The sequence below is a fragment of the Epargyreus clarus genome, unplaced genomic scaffold (genome assembly GCF_041222505.1).
Source record: "Epargyreus clarus isolate Ecla_fem2 unplaced genomic scaffold, WU_Ecla_fem_2.2 ptg000023l, whole genome shotgun sequence".
Lineage (NCBI taxonomy): Eukaryota > Metazoa > Arthropoda > Insecta > Lepidoptera > Hesperiidae > Epargyreus > Epargyreus clarus.
Window position 1 is genome coordinate 2483671 of NW_027332230.1, and position 13093 is coordinate 2496763.

Here is a 13093-nt window from a genome sequence, read left to right on the forward strand (position 1 = left end):
TATAGAATACTACGAGAAGAAAGATCCAATACTAACAAACCAAAATATTTGACGATGAAAAACACGGATTGCCGGAACGAAGCCGGAATTGATAGGAAACCGCGAAACAATGTTTGGTCGGCTCCTCGCCGATAATAACGAGGTTTCCACGCGAGAGGGCGCCTAATGCGCTTCAGGATATACACTCAATTTCATAAAGTATTATCGAGGAATTGCTCCATCGCCATCTATTAATGATTGTATCATTTGAGGGAAAAATAATTTGAATTGAAAGAAAGAAAAACAGAACAATTTTTTTAAAGTAACATAAATAATTTGTGTATGTGGTTCTGGTACTACTGGAAACATTCCCATAATTTAAGTAAGAATTTTTAAAGATTAATATTTTGATAATCAAATGTATACCTACACGGTTTGCACAGATTTTATCGACAACGGCGAATCGCAAAATAATCAACGTATTGCTATTTTACTATTCACTACTTAACCAGCTTAAACGACAAGCATACTCGTAGAAATTGGGAATAACTTAACTAATGCAGTTCTTCTTATATTCATTTTGACTACCCAGGTGCACAATTCTTGTACACACCATGGCTTCGTGCTGTCGTCGTATCCATCATCATTCATCTGTACACTCATCAACACCTTAAAGGCAGTGATAAGAAAACAGATGTGAAATATTGATAGACAGAAATATAATACTGTCTAATAAAATACAACAATATAATACTGTCTAATCAGTCAGCTTATTTCTAAGGCGGCGCTTAATTTAAGTATTTGCAAGTAATTTTTCAACAAGTTATTTATCTACTTGTGTCTTACCAGAAAATGAAAACTTTCTGGATGAAAAAAGGCAGGCCAACATATGGAATATTAAAACAATTCTTTCGGCATTTCATAAGATAAAACTGTCGGCTCGCCTATAATCTCTAAGGGCTAGTACGAAGCCTCGATCTGTATTGGTTTTGTGTATTTATGTACAGAGATCAAATATGAAGCAGAAATGTCATTTAACATTTTAGAATCTGGGATTTTCATAATCGCACAAAAATCATGTCATGACATTTACACGGAATAAATTATAGAGACATATTATTTCAAATTAAATAACTATGATTGCCCAGATCTCACCCGTTATGTTTTAGTTTACACTTACGTAAGTTTGGACTGGTGTATATTTACTTAAGTTTATTAAAATTTACTATAAAAACAAACAAACACTAATTGCAATGCACTTAGTATTTACTAGTTTTGTATGATTTAAAAAATGGCCTATCAGATGCGGGAAAGAATAACATTTATGCGAGTATAGCACCGACTCACCGCTCTACTGCACACCCCAGTTATGGTTGCAAGGTGTGCGTCTAACTATCGCGACTACGGCATGCGTTAAGCGTCTTTTTTAATATTGAAGTAGATACGGGTATGCAGTCCATTTAATGGTAAGTGGCTACTGCTATCCATAGAGATCATTAATCAACCCCAGATAAGATGAGATTCCCACCTGAGGTTGGTCACAGATGCGTTACTAAGGATTAAGTTGGAGCGCTACGGATAAGGATGTCTTCTTTACCACACCCTTCAAAATGGAAAATAGCAGAGCTTAGTAATATTGTTACAGGGCAAAAATAGATATGGCGACTAAACGATGGTACGGCTGTGGCTATTTTTTGAGTCAGGTAAATAAATGATTATAATTTGTATTGTAAACTACTGACCTACAGAAACAACAGGTAAAAGGTGGTAGAACCATTTGTGGTTCGACTCCGGCGGCATCACCGCCACACCTATTTCTGCCTTATAACAGCAGTGTTAAGCGCTGCTGTGTTCTGGTTTGAAGGGTGTGGTAAGGGAGACATACTTTTCCGAGGCGTTCCAGCTTAGTCTTCAGGAGTAGCGGCGCATCTGTGGCTGACCTCAGGTCGGAATATCTAATCCTATCTGTGGTTCATTACAGATGTCCATGGGCGGCAGTAGCCACTTACCATCAGGTGGACTGCATGCTCGTCTGCTACTCCTATATTATATAAAAAAAGAAACACTAATGAATTGAGATCATCATCATCTACCCATTACAGTCCCACTGCTGGGCACGGGTCTCCTCTCAGAATGAGAAGGATTAGGCCATAGTCCACCGCGCTGGCCAAGTGCGTATTGGTAGACTTCACAGACCTTTAAGATTTTTATCTCTCAGGTATGCAGGTTTCCTCGCGATGTTTTCCTTCACCGTTTAAGCAAGTGATAATTAATTTCTAATACGCACATAAATTTGAAAATCAGAGGTGCGCCTGGGATTTGAACCTCGGACCCCTCGATCGAGAGGCCGCGTTTCTTAACCACTAGGCTATCACTGCCACTGAATTGAGATACCAGATATTAAAATTGTTTTTTCAAATTATTCATACATATTTCTTATTTAAATAACTGAGTTTAATAAATAATAACGCGTCGTTTGACATAACCTAATGTTATGTCAAACGACGCGTATCGGGAATGCAAGCCGCTAGTGGGTTTCCATCATTGGATTCAATATATTTTAGGGTTGCTATCAATACGCAAAAAGCTCAAAGCCCTTTGACTGGCAGTCGGAAAAATTGGTTAGTTACCTTCGCTTTTAAAAATTAGAAGTAAGCTATTGAATGGGGATATAGTACCTATTGAATAGGCAGCATTCTTCCGTGTTAAGCTTTGATGTACTAAAAGGGTATAAATCAAAAGATCGTGAGGTTAAAGTACACACGTAAATACGTACACACTTAAACATACAAACACAAATATCATCGGATGCATTTAGACGATACAAGTTGAATTTAAAATAACGGATCAGTATTATTAGTGTACATTTGCTCAGTTGCGCGCAATTTAATATTCAGTGTGTAATTACATTTAACCTCAAAGTATAATTATAGAATTAACCAAAACTTAATTTAAACAGTAACATTACTGGCTCATCCTGGCACGCGTCCTCAATGGCACAAAAAATTCAAAAAATATAGAAAAAACTACGGCCGGGTGATCTACGTCTTGAGAGAGACGGCAACACTTTTGTATAAGGCGAGACAAAGATAGATACAAACATGTGTTTTAAAATCATGAGGTGTGACGGGCAACGCGCGTTCCACTTAGCTGCTTAAGCGTTGATAATGCGATGCGATATCGCCATCGCCATATTGTCTTCTTCTTGAGCGGAACCGAACCTGCACGGGCCTTTGTGGTTAATGCAAATGCAAGTTTTAGACCAGGACTATCTTTGATCTTGTTTAGTGTTTCTTTGTGGCGCATTTCATTTTAACTGGTAAAGGGTACTAACTAATTTTAACATCTGTTTGCTTGGATTGATCACTGCGAAACCACCAATTTTATAATTTCCATAAACTTAAGGGCAAATGACGCTATACTATCTATCGACTTATCTCAGTTACTCGTAAGTTTTAGGATATGTGTTATAATCAATAACAAGTTATACACTTGCCAAATGTTAAAAAATCATAAAGATATTAAGTTAATTTGTTGTCTGGTGTTAGTAGATAATTGTTTGCCTGTTATTGCAATTGATTTTTTTTGAACCTAGATACAAAAAAATCTGCATATAAGGTTGCAAGCAGGCGGTCGGCGCTACACTCCAGTGCTCCGAGACACTTATAATGATCGAAGTCATATTTTTGCCACGCGCGGTTTTTTTGCCAAATTCCTTACTTTGACGCCATATGGGAAATGCGCTGATGTTTTTACAGTATACGTTTTTATGAAATCATTATGTTGCTTTTGCGTAACTTCTAGAGATCAACAGTCTTCATCATCTACATGCTACACTTTAAAAGAAATGTGTTCAAGTAACAAAAGAAAAGTGTTATTAAGCAACACATATTAACAGCTCCGATAATATTGATCTCAAATGTAGTTGTTTGAGAACATTGAAGTAGATTCTCAAGAGTTGACAAAGTGATCAAAATTACTCCTCACAAATTCTTATGAAGAAAGGTACACGCGTTCTCCAAATAACTATAATTCATTCAAGAAGATGAACAAAGTATTAAGTACAGTGGAAAATGGTGCGTATGCCTTACTTTTTGCTACTTATCTTACAAAAATGCAAACTTTCAAAAGTGTTCAACATTAAACCAAAACATCTCCTTTGACCACCAACTTCAAGGCATCATGCGTCAAACAAGAGTCGTAAAGGAAAAGTGGCGAAAATTTGACGTTAGCAGGATTGTTGGAGGTACCCGTCTCACGTGTTTTGCAAATCGAGGGGATAACTTTGGCAAAGTTCGTCACAGTTTACACAGGACACTTGATAATAGGGTGGCAATGGTTTTGTGTGGATTTTATTATATTACATATATAAACATTGCATTGATTGTTACTAAGCGCATTTATGTTTTTAGGACAAAACGAAATTTATGTTACAAATGCATATTAATATGAGTTAAATGCATATTAATATACTAACAAGTTGAACTACGTTTTATCTTTATTATTATAGCTGTTTTTCATTACGATGACATTCTAAAGTTTGAATTCTTTTGTTATTTGGTGATCGTGGTGGACACTACTGAAGTGGTAATTATTACCGAATGTTTTTATAGGAAGTATTCTAAAACAAATATCCCTTGAAATATATTTAAATAAGTTTATCAGAATAGAGAATCACGGGACAGCACCAAAGTGGCTACCCTACACGGAATACTTTCGCCCCACTCGCCGAAGCCACTTAAAAAATTCAAACGCAAAAGTGACATTGGAGTGCCGGGTCCTTATTAAAATCGAGCGAGTCACTTTCGTGATCGCACACTTCGCCAACTTTGAATTATTCTTTGAAATTTTCCACACAGGACTCTTTCATGCGGAAAATACAAAGAAAGTGAATTTGGTAAAAAGAATCGCGGCTCCTAACGAATCGAATTGCGGGTGAAACGATTATATTCGCTCATTCGATCCAAAGAGCTCATTCAGTATTGGAGGTTTAGAAAAGGAAGATTTTGAATGGGTTTTTAATATACGAGCTTTCCACTGCTCCCGTTGCGAGGGAAGTTATTTAGCTTTTATTTTAAAAGTGTAGCTACGCTTAGAAGACTCACAATCAATGGGAAAGTTGGGTCGTCGATACGTGGTTACGCCTTGTCCCTAGTTCCGGGACCAGAATAGGGCTACGGTATACCCTGCCTGTCGTAAGAGGCGACTAAAATGGGGCTGCCGGGGTTGCGCACGGCAAGAGTGGGAGCTCGAACCGCCCGGCCAGCAACCCTGGGATAGACAGCGGTATGTGTGGTCGCGTACCGTCGTGAACACCGTGAACGTCGTGGGCAGAGCCCGACGGGGCAGTGCGCTGTGAGGACTCCGGTCGCGTTCCTTTGGAGATCCCGGAGTCCTCTACGCAGAGCCGAGGACGGCCACCGGGGGGTTTAGTGCGATAAAAATCCCATATAACCCTATGTCGCTCCCGGGTACCTTTTGAAAGTTTCCCCCTCGTTAAAAAAAGCTGGTTACGCCTAAGTAAAAAGTATGAGGCGACCTCCGACTCCTCTTCCAACCGTCGTCCAACTATGAGTAGCAGAAAGCAGACAACAGTTCGATAAATATGATCCATAGTTTGCGGTGTTATTCGGGGGTTCAGCACGTCCAATGAATAAAATTTTGTACACTTTTTTGTCACAGAAAAATATAAGTTTTTAGGGTAGGGTTTTCAAAACCAAGCCTAATAGAAGTATCTAAGTACTTACATTATGAAGGTAATAAAATCAGATAAAGCATTCGTGCTACGAACTGTTTGAACCGAATAAAAAACTGTAGAGCTACGTGCAAACATTTACACATGACTGCACACACATGTACTGGCCTTTGGTCTACATTATAGAAATACTTTGTGTAATAATAACATACTTTACATAGCGCCTAAGAAGGTATCCATCGGCATAAGGATGGATATGTTTGTTTAAATACACCTCATGAGAAAAACCTACTTTCAAGAGTCCTACGCCATATGCATTTTAAATGACTGATTACAAACAAATGGATACATAACACATGATTACGTATGTGTGTGGAATTATTAACTAACTTAAGAGTTACTTGTTGTGAGCAACAAGAATTTAATAATTACTACACACACATTAGGATTTTCTGTGTTTATTTAAACACTGAATATACGAAATCAAAGACATAAAATACAATCGTATCTACATTGAATAAAAAAATGAAATTTCCAAATGTGCATGTCTAACTTTGTCTATATCACATGTGACATACAATAGTCTCAGAATAGGTAGGTATACTTGGAAATTTTATGCTCCAATTTTTTATTGGGAACGCGAAATGTCGATGTCGGCACACATTATTAATCTAGCGTAGGCTACAATAAATTATTATCATTTTGACGGAATTCCGCACTCTGGAATTGCTTCGGTTCAGAGGACGGAAACTAAACTTCAATATTTTTGTCACGCCTACAACAAAAACGATTTTTGGGCATACTTTCATAGTCATAAGGCACGTAGTATCTGTTAAGCACACTTTATTTTTCATACACCTCTTTGTGAACCATTTTCTTTGACTTTGATAAAAATGATGCATTCTTTCTGTCTAATAACAACAGTGCTAAACACTGCTGTTATTAGACGGAAAGATGCGGTGTTATACTTTGGTATGAATTCACAAAGGGTAGGTTAGGTAAAAGGAGGAGCTCTGATAAGTCCATAATAGGAATCGCGAAGAGAGCTAGTGCGTTCTCATGGTCATTGTGAAGTCTTTACATACGATAAGGATAGTTGCGAGAGTATTACTTCTTCGGCTTCTAGTAGAACGAGAGATTAATCATTTCACATTATTCAATAAGCAATAAACTAACCATCGAATTATACACCATAAATCTCGGCGAGTCAACAATGTCCTACATCATTCATCGTGGAATTACTCGTACGCACTCTCGAAGGACGGGATGGCTGAGCTATAAGTCAAACTCGCAGAGCAGTATACCATCGGATACTATTACTATGTAGAGGTTTACGAGCACTATCCCAGTACTACCGTATAAATCTAGCAGAAACGACAATGATTTATCATTTATGGCGGAATTACGCACACTCGAATGGCCTTGCGGTTTAGTCGCGTCTGGAATCTGAAATTCAATTATTTTGCCGCGCTCACCGTTTACCTCTTATCTCGATTTTGGTAAAACGAATTTTTCGGTGGATCAACATTACGCGGTGTAATTTGCTTTGCGCCACCTTATTTAATTTTAAGGTTTAAGAGAGGGTGTTACTATTTTGCCTTAAATATATTTTGGGCGTTTTCCTTAACACCATTTTGTTTTCCTTTTTTTTTACGGAAGGTGCAAGTAAGCGTATATATCCCATCTTATATTAATTAGTGTTCAAAGCATTGCTCCTCCTGAGGACTGCGATGGAAAACTTTGAAATTTTCAATCTTTCTTTTTAGTAATTTGTGATTATGTGAAACACATCCCAAGACATACTAAAGGCATAGTTCTGATGTTCCTGCTCGATCCACTTGAATAACAAATTTAAGCATGTGTAACTGTGTAACATCTCACAGATAACAGAGGAAATTAATGTAACAATGAAAGCTAGTTATCGTAAAAACATTCTGTAAACTGGAATAATTGATGCAATAAAATAATCCATTAAGGCAAAAGCACATCAACTCGATGCACTCACAACGGATCGGTTAAGTCGACGTTAAGCCGATGGCATCCGATAAAATAGCATCAATATCCAAATTACTGCTTCAGCTTAATTCTGAATCAATTTGTTTTATTTGTAGCATATATGGAAACTGTTATGCGCATATTCGTTTCATTTGATTGTATTTACGGAAAATAGTTTTATATGTCCGTAAATGAAATGCGATTTTACGAATTTTCTCTACTGAATATTTAATGGTTCCTAGAATTGGATGACAAATGAAGGAACGTTTTGTTACTAGGTGAAATATGATGAAATTGAAACAAAAGTATCATGTAGGATGTGTGCCTAATAATTCATAGCGGAACACAGAGGCGCAACAATACAGAGGAGAATAATAGTAAGAGTGGGAGCTCATCGTCCTGCCAACGTCCCCGGAAGACTCGTTGTGTGGTCGCATACGGTCGTAAATACCTCACGATGTTAGATGTGCATGATGCTTTTGGGGCATGGAGATCGCGAAATCCTCTACATAGAAGGAATAGGAAGGCAATCGAGGGTATTTAAGTGCGGTTAAAAAACTCTTAATTATGGTCTCCCATCTCCTCCCTCTTCAAATCAAATCAAATCAAATCAAATTCGTTTATTATGGAATGTAGGTAAGCTAGGTACATGTACAGTCATAAAATGATATTCCTCTACATTCCCGCCGCAAGCGGGCATATAATAATTATAAGAAATACAAAAAAATAAAAATATTACAGCGTGAATGATAAAAATTATGTTCATAAATTTAATTTAAATTCCAAAAATTTAATTATGATATGATACAAAAATTTAATCAATGTCAAAGATAAAAATTACATACATTTCATTTAGATATTATTATTAGTGCAATATGTCATCAGTTATGGTCAAAATAGAGTTTTATTATATATCCGAAAAATATTCATTTATTGTATAATAGCATTTTCCTAATAAATAATCATGGAGTTGTTTTTTAAAATTTACTACATTAACAATGGTACGTATTGACTTTGGTAGTTTGTTAAATATAATAGGTGCTTTGCAGAAAAAGCTTTGTCGCAAAAGTTGGGTATTAGATGCTACTGTAGCTAGTTTATTATTATTTCTTGCCCTGTCGAGTAATTCGAATAAAGTTTTATTTGTTTTTATTAAAATACAGCATTCTAAAATATAGAGGGAAGTTAATGTTAGGATTTTTAACTCTTTAAAATAAGGTTTACATGATTCTCGTTTGTTTATGTTACTAATAGCTCTTACACATTTTTTCTGGGCCTTAAAGGCATGATCTTTATGTATTGAGTTTCCCCAGAATATTATCCCATATCGAAGAGTAGAGGAAACACATCCATGATATGCGGTTAATAATGTTTTCTGATTTACAGTTTTCCTTAATATCCGAAGAGCATAGGAGATTTTACTCAATTTTTTACAGACATTATCAACGTGCGTTTTCCATTTCATATTAGAGTCGATATACAGTCCTAAAAATTTGGTTGATTCTACTTCTTCTACTGTCGTACCATGATAACTTACATTTATTTTCTGATTTGCATGTTTTCTTTGTTTGAAATTCATTATTTTTGTTTTTTCAAGATTAATTTTTAAGTTGTTAGATTCTAGCCATTTCACTACATTTGTTAATGATAAATTAACATCAGCCTCCAGAGCTTTGAAATCTTTATTTGAATAGAGAATTGTACAATCGTCTGCAAATAAAGTCATTTTATGGTCAGTTACTTTTGGGAGGTCGTTTATGTGTATAATAAACAAGAGTGGTGCTAACACACTACCCTGTGGCACGCCATATTTAACTATTTGATGTTCTGATTCATAGACCTCTTTACATTTAGTTTTGTAACATATTTTGCTTATTTGTGTGTATTGTTTTCTGTCTGTAAGATACGATTTTAGTATATCATGCGCATTCCCTCTTATACCATAATTGTATAGCTTTTTTAATAATAAATTATGATCTACATGGTCAAAAGCTTTTGTAAGATCCATATAAAGGGCAGCCGTCGGTATCCTTTTATCCATTTTCTTCATGGCCTCAGATAGAAGATTCTTCTTCTCCTCAACAAAAGACAATTATACATGATCATATTTGTATTTTTTGAAAGTATTAGAAACTTTTCACTTCGGAGGCACCATCGTTTGGTATTTTGGCGTAACCGTTTTACCGCTGTATTATGGTTTGAAGGATGTGATAAGGCTACACTTACACGAGGCGGCAGTGGCCACTTATCATCAGCAAACTCGTGTACTACTTTAACATTATAAAAAAATGTGAAAACGATTCGTTTGACTTATAAGAATAATAACTCTAAATACGTCGTAAACGATGTGGACCATTACACTGAGTAAACTGATGGAGTTTACCTATATAGTTGAACTGTCAAGGGTCACTGCAATTTAATATTTTCATTGTACCGATGCTTCGATTTTTTTTAACACGCGACACGATTTCCGTACGACTTTTCGTACAAATTCCTACAGCGTTTTTAACAGCACAAAGTTTTAACAGGAACACGTGTTCGTTTTGTATATTTTATTGAAACGATTTTACAAAACTCTGTTATGGTATGATTGGTGTTTTGAATATGATATGCTAATTATTTCATTCCAAAAACTTTATGTTGTAAAGCCCGCTCCACATTCTTGCTAGAATCTCGATGTGTGAATGTGGAGCGGGCTTAATAGTGTAAGGGACAAGGGTATGGTAGTGATTGATGATTAATAGTAATTATTAATTTGGGATAAAATAAATTAAATACTGACTTTAATCGTGAACGTAAGTGATAAATAGGTAATATAATTTTTCTGATGAAACGATATTGTTTAGGGTTCCATACGTCAAAATGAAAAAAATAAACGCTCTTAATATCACTCGTGCGCCACTCCTAATCTACTCGATGGATTAAAATATATACTGTATTTTATTTATTTTAGCTTCCCTTTTTCTTCTCGTCGAAATATGTAAACGCACCTATTTGGTGCGTTTACATATAGTTCAACAAGCTTGTGCATGCCTTTAAATTTTTAATTCATCAATCGACTGACAGTTTAATATTTCCTTTGTAGTCGCATTTCTGTTTAGAGAGCCTTATACATTATGCATGGTATAAGCACAGACCAAAGCTCCAACTATTAATGGAAAATGGTTTGTAAGAAACGTATAATAATAGGAATTTGTAGACAATTGCCTTACTATTCACTTTCTCAGTTTTATAAGACTAGCTTCGGCCCTTGACGCTAACTGTTTTTACTTCTGTGTTATAATCAAGAACTTAATGTAAATAAATTACCTGTATGTTTTTAAAAACGAGAAATTCAATGACTTAAATAAATCGCATAATATTGGTCGCGCCAAAAAAAGTTGAAGACGTTTTCTTTATTTTTTTGAAAGTTTAACGTTAATCTAACCATACCTCATAATATATTGAAATCCATCTAGCCACAGTCTGTGGCAGAGTTATAGGTGTACAAGTGTAAGTGTATGTATGTAACACGAAAACCATAATCTGCCGCGTGCGGGTAAAAATAAACTGACATTCTGTGTCTCTTTTTCATTAATGTTATAAACTAACTGATAAAAATTAAAAAAGAACACCTTTTATTTACTCACAAAGAAATAATATAGGACAAGCAATAATAATTAAAAAATTAAGGCGTGAATAATAATTATTTACACGGGTATTTTGTGTTATATATTCATGGTTATTTTGTTGTGCATAAATAAATATATGTTATTAAGGCAAATTGCTTCATATTTGTGATCGCAGACATACGTTTTATTTTGAAAAGAACGATTTATGAAAATAGATTACAAATGGCGGTTATTTTCAATTACGTTTACGATCAGGTATAACAATTTTATTTAAATGTAGAATTGTAAATATGTGTATAAATATTTACTTACATTGCAAAACTACTGTCAGCCTGAGTAGCCGCCACATTCTGAAGTTGCTTATCACTAAACCACTATAAATTCCGCTATCATGCTATCACAAACACTACACGTCAGGCCAAAAAAAACTATACAACAAACGACGGAACAAAGTTTAAAATTATGGCTTTCGAAAAATGCAATTTCAGAGCGAAAAGTTCAGTTTGTGAACCGTTTTTGTTTTGTGTTTGTTATTTTTGTTTTAATGTGAACGTTACCGCGGTTCTAGCGTGTGTGGGGTTCGATTCTGGGGTACGGACTAACCGAGTAACCGTCGGAACAACTGACGTCCGGTGACGAGCGGACCGTGTCGACGCGGTGTTGTTCAAGTGTTGAGTAATTCATTCTTTGTAAGGGTGATATGTTTCTTCTAAACAGGTGGTATATGAGAATCAGATGTAGAACTTTCTCGTACATTGCGCTACTATTAATTATAGTCACTTAATTTGCAAAACTTCGAAGTACTCAAAACGTATATTGAACAATACGAGTACGTTCAAATAGAAAATTGCATTTTTCTTACATTTCCTTGTTTTTAGTGGATGTTAATATGTAGATTTTATTAGTTTGATTTTTACTAATTATATTTTATACGTAATGTTTATTTTGTTCTTAGTAAATTTGCAAAAAAATGGCTAAGGAGACGCTGTAATTTATACTAAGTGTTCTTTTACATATGTTTTGGCGATACGCATAGCGGAGGGTTTACTACTCGTATACCGATCGAAACGCTTAGGGGTTTCGGGCTCGATGCCTGGCCAAACAGATAATTTTATCTAAATTCTAAGTCTGTTCTGTGTCTGGTTTTTTTTTTGTAGTACCAATAATGCATAGAATCGCAGTGTAGGACATTTTAGGAGGAGGCAAATTTTACGTAAAAAACGCCATTTTCTGTTTCTTATAAGTCTTTGAATATTTTTATTATTTTATTTGCGTTAATGAAAAATGGCGACAGTGACTCTGACTATATGCGCGTGTGTAATAATTGGCCACGTGCGATTGACTCTGACACAAACCACTTTTACATTTTCAGTAATTTTTATCATAGTTACTATAAATTAAAAAATAAAACATTAATTAATTAATTAACACAATAAATGCATTATGAAAGTGTCTACTTTTTTTACGTTCAAAAGATAAACTAAAAAACGCCGAAATGTACCTGTGATTTGTATGGAGACACAATTTAATTCAAACCTTTTTTTCTTTTAGAAGATCTGTTGTTTGTCTGGCGCACATACCTACAGACAGCGAAGGTTTACTAATAGGGTCCCGTTTTTATTCTTGTGTACGGAACCCTTAAAATGACAGGATCAAAGGTCATTGTCCCGGATGATCCCGACACGCGGAATAGCTCCGTATGATCGTTAATTTTAAGCACGTGTTTCATTTTCAACGGACGAATAACAAATACATATGATAAATACAGAAGTGGTTAATAATTTACAGCTTTATGTAATGTAAAATACATTAT

General features: G+C 35.4%; 1 protein-coding gene across 1 annotated transcript in view; it reads right to left on the bottom strand.

Moving 5' to 3' along the window:
- Positions 1-11924, bottom strand: part of LOC140751893 (uncharacterized) — a 35751-nt gene extending 23827 nt beyond the window's left edge. Inside the window, exon 1 of the mRNA XM_073085995.1 lies at positions 11593-11924. Coding sequence (XP_072942096.1) covers positions 11593-11629 — 37 coding nt within the window. The 5' untranslated portion in view covers positions 11630-11924. The remainder of the gene's footprint in view (positions 1-11592) is intronic.
- Positions 11925-13093: the final 1169 nt, after the last annotated feature.